Raw genomic sequence first — 17,773 nt, 5'->3', positions numbered from 1 at the left:
AATACATGATGGTAAAATGGTTACCGAAATGGATTTTCATTGAAGTGGCTGGAATGAATTATTAATTTATAATTAACAATAAATAATTAACATATGTTGCATACTCTTTTATTTAAGAGTTAATAATAATTCATATATAAAACACATGAATGAAAATAACATAGTAAAAAAACTCTTATATTATTATTCCATACATTATTTTCTTCTGAACCATAGTATGTTCTATTTATAAATAACATCTTCTAAAAACGAGATTCTAGACTGCTATTCTCGTTGAGTTAGAATATATGATCATGTTGTTGTGGACTTGTGGCCAAGTGAGGAGGTCATGACTCTTTTTTTTCCGAAGTCAAATTGTTAGTTTTAGTAAAGAGTTTTTGTAGAGAAAATTTTAGGTTAAGATATAGATAGTGTGTGAATCATAGCTTATTCATAAATCAAATTTTCTAAGAAAACAATACAAATTATGTGATCATAACTAATTCTAAAATAATTAATAAAAGATCTAAGTAAAACATTTTAGATTGAGTTTGGAGATTTTGAAGATAAAATTTTATATTATTCATATAGATAGATATTTATGAAATGGGAAAAAAATGAGATGTTCCATTTCATATGTCAGTGAATTTGTTACAATTTTCTCTAATTGGACACTAATTATTTACTTTTAAATTATTTTATTAATTTTGTGTGTATTAACCGATCATAAAATTGTGGCTATGAAACATAATCACATATTTGATCAATGATAGCTAATTTGTATTTTCAAATTTTGATATAAACAATAAATTTCTAAAATCACCCATGAGAAGTCACTAAGTGGACACAAAGTTACCAAAAGTCACAAGATGTTCCCACATAGAGTCACCTACACTTTATATAGGGCTTGCATAAATAACAACATTAATCCATTCCTAGACCCCATGTAATCATCTGGCCGAAATAGCTTGAGAACATAGATGAAGAATTGATGTGCTAAAGACACCCCAAAAGCACATAGAACCCAAATATCATCAACTTAATTAGAAGCTTCAACTATTCCACACTCTTCAAAACCCAATGAGTTTCCAGCATGAAGACAACCTAAATATTGTGTTTTTTTTTATTATATGCTTGACATGACGACAATCAACCTGTTAATGGCACCATGAACATTCCATGAGAGACGTGATTGTACACGACGTGACCACCTATGGGAGGCGTAATCTCAGCAAGCGAAGGTTCATAGATGGTTTTGGCAAGTTACAATTTTGTGTGGCATACCCATAACAATCACAAGAACTGTAAAATACATGGAGACCCTCATATTCAACCTTATGTCAGTGTCCTTGTTGGCTAAGATCTATCCCCACAAATGTGAGCAAATCTCCATCTTGCAAACTCATTGTGTTAGTATCTACTATAATTGGACGGCTAATCGCTGAGATAATAGAGAGAAGAAAACACTTGTCATAGAAAAATATGTTCAACCATGTTAATCTTATCCATACCATTGTACTAGTCACAACTACAATTGTTGAATCAAATTCTGGCGACCAATGAGTAATTGCTACATAATAATAAAAAATCATCCATGGCCCTCCATCTAGTACCTTTTCTCTATCAACCGCAAGATCAGATTTGATCATGAAATAGTCATTCTCAATATCCATCATGTCGAAATCACTAATTAATTTCTGTTAAATTTGTTAGTTAATTTCAGTTTGTTAGTTGTAATATTATTTTCGTTAATCGATTAAGAGTTTAATTAATTGATTAACTAGTTAGTTATTAGTTAGACATTTTAGTATATTAAGGGTGATCACTTATTCCTTGTGATTAAATTCTATATAGAAAGTTTTCATTTTCTCTCATACTTCTTGATTCATTGAGAAACTTTCTTTTCATGGGTTTTCTCATTCTTTCTTTCTTGCTTTATCAAGATTCATGCATGACTCTACCGTTCTAACATAGTATCAGAGCAATAATTATTGTTTTGATGGTTTTCGCTTATACTTCTATCATTCCAATATTCAACAAAGAATCATTATTCCGTTCATGGCTCTAAAAAAAGATTGGTTTCACATTTATGGAGGTGACTTAGATGATGGTGTATGGAAGTTCGTGACTCATTTGATCATGTGAAAATATGTATCAAGATCTACCATTTGGTATTTCATTCTTATCAATTTCACTTTGTCGAAGAACCCAAGTTGAGAAAAGGTATTTTGCAATTATCCACTACTGTTCATCAACATCACCCTTTGAGATATTTCAAAGTTCTTGAGATTCTTGGTCACTTAACATCTTTTTCTTCTTATTCTTCATCAACTACCCCCAATTATTTCTTTTTTTTATTATTCTAGTTTCTTTACCCCCTCTGCCTCATTAAACACACAACATTATAGTGTGTAATTTTTTCCTCATTGAATCAACATATAAGGATCAAGATTAAGGTCAATCTCATTTCTCTCTTTCATGATTGGTGTGCTTCTATCAAAAAGATGGTTAAGCATTAGATGAAATTGCTTCTACCAAATGGTGGTTAAGCGCCAGTATTGCTTCACGTTCATATTTCAAGTCTGGGAGACGAGGTTCGCTTACCAGCAAGAGGAAATATTAGAGTATGTGTGGTATTCATCACAATCATTTCAAGTTTGGAATGTTTGACACATTCCAGCTTGAGGGGATGTTAAAGTTGTTAGTTGATTTCAGTTTGTTAGTTGTAATATTGTTTTCGTTAATCGATTAAGAGTTTAATTAATCAATTAACTAGTTAGTTATTAGTTATACATTGTAGTATATAAAGGATGATCCTTTGTTCCTTGTGATTCAATTCTATATAGAAAGTTTTCATTTTTTCTCATACTTCTTGATTCATTAACAAGCTTTCTTTTTATGGATTTTCTCATTCATTCATTCTTTCTTGTTTTATCGAGATTCATGCATGACTCTACCATTCTAACGATTTCCTTGCAAGTGTTTAATTTTTGGAGCATAATCATGAACCCCAACCTTTTTACCAATCACAGTGACAATAATAGCATCCATCCATTCTACACTATACTCACGGATCATATTATCATCTAAAGTGATTGAAGGAAGCAAACTATTCCCACCTAATAATTCTACATGTGCTAACTCCTTACCAATAAGGTCAATCTCTTCTCAACATCGAGCTAGTTATCTATATACTAACACCTTATTCTGAAATGATACTTTTACTCTCAAGTGTTCATGTCGACAACTTTGTCATGAGCTTTCTCGGTGAACACTTATGCCATGAATCTGAAGCCATTATTAGACCCTTAGTTTTTAAACAATAAGTTTATTGTGTACTGTTGAGTTACCATGTAAATAGAAATTAACACTTGTTACAATTTTCCAACAAATTATATGATAAATATATAAGATAATGTATAAATTATTCCATTATTAATTAAGGTAAAGACATATTTGGTCTTTAAAATTTTGTATGTATCAATTTAGTATATATAGAATTGAAAATTCTCAAATTGTTATAAAAGTATTCAACTGAGTCAAATTACTTATTTATAGGACTTTTGTAACCATTAATATAAACTAGATCAACTTACTCTAAAACTTGCTCTATATCCTATCATCAATTATAGAGATATATAATAGTTTATACCTACTTACTAATTTAAATCATTGAATTTTTCTATAATTGATGAATATGATAAATAGTAAATTTAAAAAACTTATTATTAAAATAAATGAATTTATCTTCTATAAACTTTATTCATTTATATTCACAGTATTTGAGTACTGATTTGAGTTTTAAAATTTTAAAGATAAAATTTGTATACCCAAAAAATTTTGAGAAAGGAAGAGCGAATGTTTACTATATTAATATTAAAAGAATTTGATTTTAATTACTTCAATACAACAACTTTTAAGATAATATTATCAATTTTTATGTTCCTCAACGTCCCAAAAATATTAATTACTAACTAGTATATTTAATTTATAACATACTGTGTCAATTACTTTTACTATTTCTCAGTTGAACCCATCGAACCCTACATTCCGATACCTGAAAATCACTCTTCCACCACCGCACCGTCGCCATTTGTGGTCGTATACCCCTCTCCTCTCCGCCGCAGCTGTACTGTCATATTTCTCTCCCCATTCCTCATCATTGCTATCTATTTAGGGCTCTCAATTTTCCAATTTAAAGAACAAAACAAATAAACTACATTGCTCAACGTATGTATTTATTCCTCTATACCCGTTTTTCGTTCTTCTGATACTATCTTTACTTATATGATGCTGGATTTGATTTCTATGTTCTGCACTGTTCTTGTTTGAACCTGAATAATATTTATTAGGATGAATATCTACTTTGATTCTTATAAATTAAAATTTTCCCCTGTATCATTTTCATCCTGAAAGGGTTAAACTAAAAATTATTATCAAATATCTCAAATGTTTTCAAAATAGTCACTGATGAGATTAAAGTGTTACAAAACATAGTAATAAAATGTTAAATTTTTGGGTGTACCATTTTCGGTTGTCCAATTTTTCCAGGAAACAAATTAGCACAGGCAAAATTTTGGAGGGAATGGATCTTTACTTATTACTTGCTTCAATGCCTATTGAAATGTATTGTATCTTACATACTAAACGGTTTATTTATTCATCATTGCAGTCAGAGTTAGAAGATCCTTTTATTTCTGGAATTGTATTTATTTCGAAATATGCTTGTGACTTCATTTGTTGTTTCTTTGTCGATGACATTGGTTTCATCATATTTAAGAGAATTATAATTTGTTCAGGCCATAAACGTTGTCAAATTATATTGTTTTCCTGTTTTAATTATAGGTTATCTTCCCTGAAACATGGACGAGGACCAAGAGATGGAGAGGTTTGGAATGGACAATGATTTTGAAGGTGGAGAATGGATTGATGGTGAGTATTACTATCGAAAGCGCAAAGAAAAGCATGCTCAAACCAGAGAAGATGTTCTTTATGGGGTTTTTGCAGACTCAGATGATGATGACGACGAATATTCTAGCAAGAAGCGCAGAAAGGATCGTGGCTTATCTAAGAAGCAAGACCTCACCAAGCCCGTCAATTTTGTCTCTACTGGCACATTCATGCCTAGTCAAGATACTGATAAGAATTCTAAAGAACAGGTTGAAAAGGATAACTGTGTTAGTGAAGATAGGCCGGGTGTAGGTCTCGGCATGGGGTCTGGTAGCATTTCCAGATCTGGTTTAGGTTTTAATTCCAGTTATACTGCAAATGGTTCTGATAGAAACAATGATTTTAATGAGAATGACGATGATAACTTTCTGCCTACAGTACCTACTGCATTTGGAAAGAAGATTAAGGAAGGGGCAATGAGAAGGGAAAAGGAAAGGGAGAGAGAAAAAGTGGATAAGAGGAGGGGTCAACATCAAAGTCTAGGTAAAGATGTCGATGTTGGGAAATTTGAGAAGCATACGAAGGGAATAGGGTTGAAGCTATTGGAGAAGATGGGTTATAAAGGTGGTGGTCTTGGGAAGAATGAGCAAGGTATTGTGGCTCCTATTGAAGCGAGATTGAGGGCCAAGAATACTGGTATTGGATTTAACGACTCTAAGGAGATTATGCCATTGCAGCCTGCTTTGAAGGTAGAGAACAATAGTTTACCTGGAATCAACCAATCTACTGCTGGGCGAACAAAAGACAGACCATGGTCAAAGCACGCAAGGTTGAAGAAGAAGAAAACAAGCAAGGCTGAAGAAGAGGAAGACTATATTACTGCACAGGAGTTGTTGGAAAGCAAGCAAGAACAAGACTCAGAGGTTGTTCAGAAGGTTTATGATATGAGGGGGCCACAGGTTCGAGTAATTACAAATTTGTCTGATTTGAACGCTGAGGAAAAAGCAAGGGAAAATGATGTTCCAATGCCAGAACTTCAACATAGTATAGGGTTAATAGTTAGGTTGGCCGAAGCTGATATCCAAGAGATTGATAGAAATTTGAGGAGGGAGAGGGAAACAGCACTTAGCTTGAAGAAAGACAAAGAGAAGTTAGAAATTGAGACTGCATTTAAAAAGAAGCAGGTGGATATCATGGAGGAAATACTGGGTGTGTTGGACCAAATGGAAAAAGAGAACAATATAGGAACATTAACATTGGATTCCCTTGCTCAAAGCTTTAGTGACTTGCATAAAAGATATGCTGATACCTATAAGTTATGTAACTTGTCATGTATTGCTTGCTCATATGCTTTACCTCTGTTTATCAGAGTTTTTCAAGGATGGGATCCTCTTCGAAATCCATATCATGGGATAGAATTGGTATCATTTTGGAAGACGTTGCTACAAGAAGAAGATTGCCTTGATATATGGGATGCATCATCGCCTTACACCCAATTGGTTTCTGAGGTTGTATTGCCAGCTGTTAGAATATCTGGTATCAATACCTGGCAAGCACGGGATCCTGAGCCGATGTTACGGTTTCTAGAGTCATGGGAAAAGTTGCTTCCTTCTTCTGTCCTCACTACAATATTGGACAATATAGTCATGCCAAAATTGTCAAGTGCTGTAGAAGCTTGGGAACCTCATCATGAAACAATTCCCATTCATACTTGGGTGCATCCATGGCTTCCTCTGCTAGGACACAAATTGGAGGATGTGTACCAGGGGATTCGTTTTAAATTGAGTACTGTTCTCGGTGCCTGGCACCCAAGTGATGGTTCTGCCTATGCTATATTGTCTCCTTGGAAGCCTGTATTTGATCCTGCAAGTTGGGAACAGCTCATGCTTCGTTTCATTGTGCCGAAGTTGCAGCTTGTCTTGCAAGATTTCCAAGTGAACCCGGCAAGTCAGAATCTTGATCAATTTTTTTCAGTAATGAACTGGGCTTCTGCTATTCCAATTCATCTGATGGTTGATATGATGGAGAAAATTTTCTTCGCCAAGTGGCTTCAGGTTCTGTATCATTGGTTGTGCTCAAGTCCTAATTTTGAGGAAGTTACAAAATGGTATTTGGGTTGGAAAGAACTAATTCCAAAAGAACTTTTGGCAAATGAAAGTATTCGGTATCAGCTTAACTGTGGTCTTGATATGATGAACCAGGCTGTTGAAGGTATGCAGGTGGTTCAACCTGGTTTAAAAGAGAATATCAGCTATCTTAGGGTACTCGAGCAAAGGCAATTTGAAGCACAGCAGAAAGCAGCAGCGAATGCTCAACACCAAGCTGCTGCAAGCTTAGGCAGTGCTGTCAATGTTGATGGTGTGGCCAGCATGCAATCACATGAGTTGACCTTGAAAGAAGTTATCGAGGCCCACGCTCAGCAACATGGTTTGCTATTCAAGCTTAAACCTGGAAGAATGCACAATGGTCATCAAATATATGGGTTTGGTAATATCAGCATAGTAATAGACTCTCTAAACCAAAAGGTATATGCCCAAAATGAGGACTCATGGTCTTTGGAATCTCTCCAAGGCTTGCTAGAGTTGAACAACAAGTCTCATAGCAAAAGACGCTGAATTCTATGTTGCCTAATGTAAAGTAACATCTCAGTTCTCAGGTACTTAACATCCTATGTTCGTAGTACATTGTTTTCATATGATTGACAGTGGAGACTTGAGATGTTGTGGCTTACTTAATATCCTATGTTCGTAATACTTATGTTTTGTTTTGTGCATCGTTATGTTTGCTAGTAAGTGAGCTAGGTTGATATAGAGTGATAGACGACAAATCAGGCTTGGAGTTAAATTATGTGGACATTCTTACTTTACTTTGTTACTTAGGTGATGATTTTCACACCTCAATATATTTCTCCTTATTGCATTCAAATGATTAATCCCCCTGCATATATAATTAATTATTTACCAGAAAATTATGGGAATTTTAGAAGGCTGTATGGGAAATATAACCTAGTTAGATATAACGGTATCTATTATTTTGAGAAGTACAACTCCCTGGGTGGTGTGGAGTCAAGAGGGAGAATTTGCTCCATTTCCCTGACCTGCTTCAGTAAACTGACCCAACATACCATTAGGCTAAGGATTGTTGACGCTTCAGTGGTTAACACGTCTTAGGACTCAAGTTTCACTTTCTCAAGCTTGAATTGTTGATGCTTATGTGTTGAAGGCCGACAATCAAAACACAAAATAGTGGCAAAAATTGACCTTAGGCAAAATGTTAATTTGCAGGTTTACACTTTACACAGTATTTATATTTGTCGACATATAGGGTTTCTTTTACTACGTTCTAGATTCCATGTTTAGAGAGAAACCCCAGTAATTAAAGTACAAAAAAGGGAATAAGATGCACTTAAGTTTTTACTTGTTTAGTACAGAATACAGATACACTAGTATATGCTAGTTGCCACTGAAATGTTGTACAAGTACCAAGTAGCACAAATCTATATTTTTATTTAGGATTAAGAACATTGGTAATGGCATGTAGAAACCTTTCTTGAAGCTGTCACTTAAAAGCACCTTGCTCAATGGTTTCGCCCAAATCTACACTGAAATAGAAAACTCATCTTATTTTTTCTTGTTTACAGAAAACATTCTTGATCAAGCATTTTGATTTTTGAGCCAAGAACCTAGTTTGTAGGGAGCAACCTCAACAAGGCTTGTTGAAAATATGCGGATGACAACTTCAAATATGCACATGCTTGGAGGATGTCAATCATACTTGAACTCAAGATGCAACAACATTTTGAGAATCTTCATAACCACTATTCAAAGGCTGGCTAGTTTTTTTGAAATAAGAACAAAGTTTCATGTAAATTCTTTATTCGGATATGTATTTGTAATAAGACATTCATTGGGAAGCTAACCAGGTTGCTGATTTTATGGCAAATATGGCTCACTCTCTGTAAGTGGGTACACATGAGATGGATAGGCCTCCTCCTAACTATAGGGATTTACTTTTATTCGATTGTACATGCATGTTTTTTGCCTAGAAATGTTCTAGTGTAGTCTCTTTGGGGGTCTCCCCCTCCTACTCACCAAAAAAAAAGACATTTGTAGATGATTAGTAATTTCTAGAGTTGTTTAGTTGTAGAAATATTCAATACTTAAGATCGTATTTTGGGTTGTTAATGTGTGTGACTATACATATACAGATAATTGAACCTTTTTTTTGTTTTTATAACAAAAATGAATTTTACCAAATCTGAATATCTAAATAAATAAGAAAAAAATGAATATACTGGCAATGTATGAGTTTGATATATTATTATTGTATCATTTATTTTAAACTCTGCAAAATATTAATATACTCTTCTAAACACTGACTTTACAATGGATATTAGGTTCTCTCCTTAACCTTATGAACTGCCACGAATTGAGTTCACTTTAAAAAATTGTTATAGATTAGTATTACTAAGTCTACCAAATACATCCTAATTATTTAATTTATCTCATGTATATAATACATATTTAACATATATAACCCACTTATATGTATGGTGAGGGTAGTACATTTTCTATTCTAAAATATGTATGATTTCATGTACTTTTTTATTTTCATTGATTAAAAATATATGATTAATTCATAAGTTACTTTTCTTACTAATAAAAAATACATGGCATATGAAATACTACACACTTTAAGACAAAACATGGGAGATTGGAGTTAGTTGTCCTCCTGGTTTAAGTACAGAAAAAGTAAGAAATTAAAGATTAAGATGTTAAAGAAATAGAGATGTTTGGGGCCCGATGTCAGGTAAATGAAATATTTAATTTTGGGTATCTAAAAGGTATAGGTTGGGAGGTTAGGGTCATGGACTAGTAGTGCCCTTTAATTTTCCTTATATAATGCAGGACTAGTCCCTACATCGCCCTCCATTCCACACATCACACGCCCTCTCCTCTGTTTTTCTCTCACTTTTCTTGACTTTATTTCTTCTTCTTTTCCTTCTTCTTTTTCTTCTTCTTCTTACTCCACTACCACTCTCATGTCTTATTAGACTCTACCCATACTTTGAAGAAGAGAAATATATAAACATAATTGTAGGTAGGAAAAATGAAAGAGAGTGGTAGAAAGCAGAGTGGTGGAGCCTCATCACCATGTGCTGCATGCAAGCTTCTAAGGAGAAGGTGTTCACAAGATTGTGTTTTTGCTCCTTATTTCCCATCTCATGAGCCACACAAGTTTGCAAATGTACATAAAGTCTTTGGTGCAAGCAATATCAACAAGATGCTTCAGGTTCATTCCTATCTCTTATCTATTTTCCAACTTTTCATGTTTTACTTATTCAACTTAATTCAATTCATAAATCTAGAAGTAAGGGGAAAATCATATGTTATACACACTTTTTATTATTCTATGTCGTAAAGATATGTGATCTGTAAAAAATGTATACCCTTTAATTTATCATATTTTGATCAATCACAGAACTATGACACATGAGCAACAACCAATTTAATCATCTAAAATAGTTTATATTCCTTCTTATTTGTTTGTCTCATTAACAAAACAAAAAAATACAAATTTAAATTGGAACCGTTTTCAAGAGATAGAAAATGGATGTGATTTGTGATGGGTACTGGAAGGACAAAATTTTAAAATTCGCCGTCTGTGGGGATCGAACCCACGACCACGTGGTTAAAAGCCACGCGCTCTACCACTGAGCTAAGACGGCAAGTTATTTTCATATTTAAGTATGTCAAATTAAGCATTATTAAGTAGTATTTGGCAATTTAAAATAGTATTATTTAAATTAATTATGTAATTTCTAAATATAATTTTAGCACAGATTACAAACCTTATTAGTAGTTTTTTTACATAAAAATTAGGGGAAGCCAAATCCAGGTATGGTCATGATATTTTCTATGCATCGGGGCTGGAAAATATTTTGATTCCAAATTTATTGAAAACTTCTTTTTTAACAAACAAAAAAAACAATCAACAAAATCTGTAGTGTGTTTACATTCAATATTTAAAATAGTTAAAACCGTTATAATCAGTATCATAATAAAATTCAACATGAAAAAAAAGTAAAGTTGCATGAAAAAAAATTGACCCCTTCCTTGGTGATTATTTAAAGATAAATTTACATATCACTTACTGAATTGTAGAAATTTCAGAATTAAACTCAAGCCACAAAGACTGTATGCAAAAACAAACAGGCCAACTCATCAGCATCATAATTTCAAAGTTTGCAGTTATTTCTCATTCTATGCTATTTTTTTAAGTCAAATAATTACTTATTTATTTTTCTCATCCCCAAAGTCCTCAAAGAACACAAACACCATAACTCAGTTGTTTGATTCTACTTATGTTATTATAGTCACTTTCTCAACGAATTGATAGGTAATTTTCGGTAATGAAAAACAAAAAATGAATGTCCTTTTAGACTAGTGGCCCTTTTAGACTAGTATTGGATACAGATTTTGACACTTGATATAAAAACAATTTTGATAGTCTATATTGTAATTATTATTATTTTAATAAATAATATTAAAAAAACTACTTTCCCTCGTCATATTTCAGTTCCCGACTCATTCTCTTTAACCTTAATAAGGGAATTACATTATTTTTTTCTCAATGAAATTCTAGAAAAAAATATATCTTTGGAGTTGATCAAAAGCCATACCCCTTGAAAAAATAAAAAAATAAAAAGGCATTTGGCGCGTTCAAAACACAACGGACGTCCTAATCTCTTTGTCTGCTTTTCCATTATTTCATATTTAAATACTAAGGCACCCTCATCGTTTGGTCTGCCATGTGCTCCCAAAAAATAGAAGAAATGATAAAAAAACAAACACGAAATTGAATATACATAGTGTTATTTAACTGAATGTAAATCCCTGATATATATATATATATATATACATATTTGAAGTATCATTATGCTTTTGCACCACATGAAGTTATCTGTAATAGTCATTTCTTGTTTAAACGTAGGATAAAATTTCTCATTATAAGACTTACGTTTCCATACGCATCTTATATTTATTTAATTTATACATTTTAATAAAAGTTGGTATCCTTTTCTTGGTTTAATTATTTTTAAGATTCTGAAATAATATAGACGCCCTTTGAAATTTTTCAAAAATAAAATGATCTGTTTAGATTTGTCCAAAAAAATCGGATCTTGTTTGAATTTTGTAGATAGTTAAGGTATACACAAATATAAGAGTTAATGAATAGCTTAATCGAACCCAAATGAAAATATGCATGTGTGAAAGAATATCTATTCTTTTAGGTGAGAGTCTCTTATAATAAACTACCAGTTTTTACTTAAAGGTTTTGGAGATTAGTAGTAATTAAACCTTTCTTTATTATATAATACTTAAACTCTGGTTTTGCTAGTAAAAAAGATGAGGAAAAAAATAAATGTGCAACTAAATCTATAGGTTACTTTACTAATGTGTTGACCTGTTAACAGGAACTACCAGAGCATCAAAGAGGAGATGCAGTGAGTAGCATGGTGTATGAGGCAAATGCAAGAGTTAAGGATCCTGTGTATGGCTGTGTTGGGGCAATCTCTTCTCTCCAGCAACAAATTAATGTCCTACAAACCCAATTGGCTGTGACCCAGGCTGAGGTTGTGCACCTTAGGGTGACCCACAATGCTTCATCATCATCCCTATGGAATAATAATGCAGGCCATAATAGCCCAACCAATAGTGAGTCTCCATCATCCAATATCATGGACTCACAAGCCAAGTATTTTTTTGAAATGGATATGGTTGTGGTGGACCATGCTAGCTATGGTGATTCAATGTGGTCATGCTAATATAAAAATGATATATAATATTATTATAGTAGTGTCTATTTAGATCATGGAAGAAACAAAACATTGAAGACATTATTACTTTCTAAAGTAATATCTTCAAGACTTTAGAAAGCTAGACCTAGAAGCGGTGGTGGAGGTGTTCGCCCACTTAATTAATGATGTTTGGAAAATAGATTTCTTATTGAGGACTTATGTAGGTTAAGCTTATGGTGGATTATGGAATCTTTATGGAGAAAAAGGATTGCGTGGTGTTTTGTGTTGTTGTTCTAGTGATGCTATGACTTGGTATTTTGAAGTTATAAGGAAGATGTGATTAGCATTTACTTAGATTTTGATAAGTAATGCTGCTTTGTGATATTTTGGTTTGTGGTATTGCCATATAATATAAATTTAGAAGTTTTATGTATTGACTTGGCTTCGTTCTCTCTTGGGGTTTATATTTCATGGTTTTTCCTTGAGGAAAAAAATTCACGTTGAAAAAGATTACCTAACACAGATGTTTTAGATATCTCATATTAATTTTAAGGTGTAGTAAATGTACATAAAAAATGTGAGTGTAAGTAAGGATTGACTGTCGAATTTAATTGTCAAAATAATAGTGGTTTATTTTACACTAGATGAAGCTAAACTAAAACCTGCAAGACGAGTCATGATGGGAAAAAAAAGATAGGTGGAGAATGAATAAAATGTATCAAATGCTTAATAAGCTACATAATGAGCTATATTGCCCTGTATGTTTAATTCTTATAAATTAGTTTTGTTAAGTTTTAATGATTTAAACAATATTTCCTTAGAATTATTGATATATTTTGTAATGAACTAAAAATAATAAAAATGTCTTACTCATACTGTTTGGACTTATCTTTACAATATATCATATTTTGTTTAATTTAATTACACTTATCATAGTTTTTTTAAAAGATCACACTTATTTCTCATGTCGGGATAGTCAACGTAATCACTACGCCAGATATCGTAATTAACAACGGCTATTCAACATCATAAATTTGAACGACACTGTTGAAAATGAGGAGAAAGAAAATCAATAGCGCATAATAAAACAAGCGTTGTCAATGTGAGTAACTTCAACATCGCATTCTTGAAACAACACGATTGAACATGAGTAATGTTAGCGCTAACTTGAATGATTTATGTTCAACAGTGTATGTGATAGGAAACATTGTTAATGTACATTTATTCCACAGTGTAGCGTTGAATATGTGATGTTGAAGATTACATACTAACAGCGCTTTCTTGATTACGTTGTTTATCGTATACGACATTTTAAATATCAGAAACATTAATGATTGAGTGGTTATGCATATCTTCGTCTCTTAAAATATTAATGGTTGAGTGGTTATGCGTCACTTCGTTTCTTGAAATATTAATGGTATAAATATTGTGGTTCACTCCATGTTCAATTTCATTAGTAAGCTAAGAGTATGTGTATGTTCATTTAATGTTCTTGAAATATTAATGGTTGTTTTATTTTTTTCTGTTTTGTATATTTTTTGTCTCCTTCATATTGGCACCCAAGGAAATGAAGATAGGAGGAAGAAAACACAAACTTAAAGTAACTAAAAAAAGAGCAATACAAGGCAAAAACAAAAGGAGAAGTTTTGTTAAAAGAAATAGAAAAAAGACAGACACTAGATCTCAGCCACTCAAAGTGTTAAAAGTGCTAAAGTTGTATTGTCGGGAATCATATATCATAAGCATGTCAAAGAGGTTTTTAACATCTTTTGATTTGACAAAAGGACCTAGAGTTCAAAAGGAAAGTGATTGTTATACAAGATTCGCGTGAGATGAAGATTTCATGTGCAAATCATTTCGTTCATTGTCATCTACCAAATCGTTTAGTTCCTTATGAGAATCTTGTTAAGGAAGTCTTTAACATCTTAAATTTTTTTAAAAGGACTCAGATTTCAAAAGGAAAGTGACTGTTATACAAGATTTGCGTGAGATGAAGATTTAATCTGCAAATTATTTAGTTCATTGTCATCTACGGAATCATTTAGTTCATTGTCATGACAGAAAAAATAATGTATTTTAGCACTTTGAATGAAGAATGAACAATTATTTTTTATGTTAATTTCTATTTTTTATTATTTATTTGAATGTTTATTAATGTTTAATATTTTCACAGTTCCATATTAATAAACATGATAAACAAATTAACAAAACTTAATAAACACATTAAACGAATTAACAAAACTTGATGTATAATATTTTTGCAGTTTAACATTAATAAACACAACAATATGTTAATTTAGTTCATGTCAACTTGATGTTAATTAACTTATTTTAATGTTGTTTTTTTACCCGTAATATAATATGTTAATTTAATAACGCATAATTAGGACTACATTACTAATTTGAAAAATGGGTTCAGTTTAACAGCGCATAGTTAAGATTGCACTGTCAATTAGATTCAATTCAACATCGCATAGTTGAGATAGAAATATCAATTAGATTTCATTCAACAGCGCATCATCCAGAAAGCGTTGTTGATGAGTTTATGAAAATGAGTAGTAAACAACTGGATTAACAACAACGGTGCAACTCTTAAGAAGCGTTGTTGAAGATATCAATACAACAACACAACCATTAATATTCACTGTTGAAGAGGTCCTATTAACATTGCTATCTGCAGAAAGCGCTGTTGAATTGTTACTAAAGTTTAAATATCTAAAAGATGAATCAGTTCCCTCTATGCTCTCAAACTTAATCGAAAAGAAATCTCATACTCTCAGCAAACTTTCATACTCTCATAAACCCTTAAAAAACTTCATCAATGACTTCCCAAATTGGTGATTATCGTTGCTAAAAAACGAACTCCATGTGGAATGACTTCCATGCAGAATATCATTCAGGCAAGAAATAAGGATGTGAAGATAGAAGTTCAAGGGAACTTAAAAGTCCAACCATTAAATTCGAAGGGTGGCAACTCATTGGTAAGTTACATTGGGGTCGTGGTTAGGCAGAATATGTCGCTAACATTAAGCAAATGAAATGATGTTAGGTTGAATATCGTGAAGGAGCGAATTTGGAATGAAATAACAATAAGTTTATTTTTCAATTTGTGTGTTATTTATGTTTTCATGCAATATACGTATATGTGTTTGCATACAATGTACGTATATGCATGTGCTTACATGCAATGTAATGTATTTTAATTTTAGTCAACTTTTGATGTTGATGAGGAACATAAGGATTATATCCTTAAATCAGCTAGGAAGACTCTTCGACAATTCAGAACTGATGCCGGAAAATGTATCAGAGATGCTGATGGTATTGTCAACCTAAAACCTCCAAAGAAATATGCAAATGTTGTTGAAGAAGAGGATTGGAAGATTTTTGTCACCCTACGCACACAAGACGAGTCTTTCTTGGTAAAATCATATTCTTTGTATTGACTTTACTTTTATATATACTTTTGTATATATATATATATATGATTGTTGATGTTAATGTTGTTTGTTTTTGCATAAAGTAAGTAATGAAAACCGTAAGAGGGCATCTAAGTCTTTGTATCCATACCGAGCTTTTCGAGCAGGGTATAGAGTGTAAGACTGAGATTGCAACTTAGAGGGGGGTGAATTAGTTGAGTAATCGGTTACTCACTTGAGTAATCGGTTACTCAAACTCTCTGTCCAACAGTGAATTTAAAATTCACTTAGAGTAATCGGTTACTCAAATTTAAATATTGTTGGATAACTGATTCTCACTCATGTAACCTGTTACTCAAATTTCAGTAACTTGTTATACAATATTTTGAAAAATATTTTCATTTAAAACTTGAAGTGTTTCAATTCCTTTTAAAGTATTTTGAGCATTACTACTTTAGTAACTTGTTACACAGTATTTTGCAATCCAAGGAAGTAATTTAATTTCCCCTTCATAGACATTTCAAACTCTCCTTGCATCATATTGCCAAAATCACTACATAACAACTCATTAATAGAACCGAAAATAATATCAACTACATAAATTGAACAAGTAGAGTATGATGATTTATTTTCTTTATGAAGAGAGTATTGTCGACCTTTCCTTTGTTGAAACCTTTTTCAAGTAGAAATTTAGTTAGATGATCATAACATGCACAAGGAGCTTGCTTTAAGCCATAGAGAGCTTTCTTTAATTTGTAGACATAAGAAGAATGTTTGTAATCTTCAAAACCAGGAGGTTATTCAACAAACACTTCTTCTTGAATGTTGTCGTTGAGGAAGACACTCTTTACATCCATTTGATATAACTGAAAATTCAAAGAGCAAGCATATGCAAGTAATAGCTTAATAGCTTCAAGTCTAGAAACTGGAGCAAAAGTTTCATCAAAATCGATACCTTCTTCCTGGTTGTATCCTTGGGCTACTAGTCTAGCTTTATTTCTCACTATTATACCATTTTCATTAGATTTATTTCTAAATACCTTGAGTTATAATAACATGCCTATTTTTAGGTCTATGAACAAGTTCCCAAACTTCGTTTCTCTCAAACTGGTTTAATTCTTCCTGCATAGCAAGAATCCAGTGTTCATCCTCGATTGCTTTATCAATCTTTGAGGGTTCGATTTGAGAGACGAATGTCATGTTAAGACAAGTTTTATCAAGCATTCGTCGGGTTGTGATACCTGTATTAAATTCAGTAATAATATTGTCAATTGGATGGTACCGATGAGTTCTCCATTCTTTTGGTAAATCTGAATGAGTATGCTCCTCTTTATGCTCCTCTTGAGATGGTAGGTTATCATTCATTTTCAATTGCTCAGTATCAATTGTAGATTCAATAATAGAAATTTCATTTGAAGAAGAACTTGGCAGTTCCTCCTCATCAAGAGTTATCACATATTTTATCTCAGCATTGGTTTCATCAAAAGATACATGAACGGGTTCTTCCATGACTTGTGTTCTTTTATTAAAAAATTTGTAAGCTTTACTCGTAAGAGAGTAGCCTAGGAAGATGCATTCATATGCTTTTGCATCAAATTTTCCCAAGTTATCATTTCCATTATTTAAAAAAAACATTTACAACCAAATACATGCAAATGAGAAATGTTTGGTTTTCTACATTTAAAGA

The 17,773-nt window shown here is 32.3% G+C and overlaps 2 protein-coding genes and 1 non-coding gene across 5 annotated transcripts; 2 read left to right on the top strand and 1 right to left on the bottom strand.

The window, feature by feature from the left end:
* On the top strand, positions 405-12,918 carry LOC109332088 (LOB domain-containing protein 4-like). Of its 3 annotated transcripts, XM_019566909.1 has the most exons (4): positions 405-410; positions 5,829-5,834; positions 9,974-10,161; positions 12,347-12,918. In XM_019566909.1, exons 3-4 carry the CDS (start codon positions 9,979-9,981, stop codon positions 12,695-12,697), a joined length of 534 nt encoding a protein of 177 aa, XP_019422454.1. In that variant the 5' UTR covers positions 405-410; positions 5,829-5,834; positions 9,974-9,978; the 3' UTR covers positions 12,698-12,918. The 3 variants fall into 3 exon arrangements, with proteins under 3 accessions (XP_019422454.1, XP_019422453.1, XP_019422455.1); XM_019566910.1 differs by lacking the exons at positions 405-410; positions 5,829-5,834 and having other exon boundaries at positions 9,808-10,161; positions 12,347-12,543; positions 12,583-12,918; XM_019566908.1 differs by lacking the exons at positions 405-410; positions 5,829-5,834 and having other exon boundaries at positions 9,807-10,161.
* Positions 4,000-7,525, top strand: LOC109332087 (septin and tuftelin-interacting protein 1 homolog 1-like). Its single transcript, XM_019566907.1, has 2 exons — positions 4,000-4,209; positions 4,825-7,525. Exon 2 carries the CDS (start codon positions 4,842-4,844, stop codon positions 7,482-7,484), a length of 2,643 nt encoding a protein of 880 aa, XP_019422452.1. The 5' UTR covers positions 4,000-4,209; positions 4,825-4,841; the 3' UTR covers positions 7,485-7,525.
* Positions 10,526-10,597, bottom strand: TRNAK-UUU. Its single transcript has one exon. It is a non-coding gene; the product is annotated as a tRNA-Lys (tRNA).

This window comes from Lupinus angustifolius, chromosome LG18, assembly GCF_001865875.1.
Source record: "Lupinus angustifolius cultivar Tanjil chromosome LG18, LupAngTanjil_v1.0, whole genome shotgun sequence".
NCBI lineage: Eukaryota > Viridiplantae > Streptophyta > Magnoliopsida > Fabales > Fabaceae > Lupinus > Lupinus angustifolius.
This window is presented reverse-complemented; position numbering and strand designations above follow the sequence as displayed.

What these genes read in the sequence shown, in the direction of transcription:
- LOC109332088 (XM_019566909.1), top strand. Translation starts at nt 9,979, where the DNA reads ATGAAAGAGAGTGGTAGAAAGCAGAGTGGTGGAGCCTCATCACCATGT. An exon ending in ATATCAACAAGATGCTTCAG is followed by an intron (nt 10,162 to 12,346) that starts GTTCATTCCTAT and finishes ACCTGTTAACAG; the next exon opens with GAACTACCAGAGCATCAAAG.
- LOC109332087 (XM_019566907.1), top strand. Translation starts at nt 4,842, where the DNA reads ATGGACGAGGACCAAGAGATGGAGAGGTTTGGAATGGACAATGATTTT.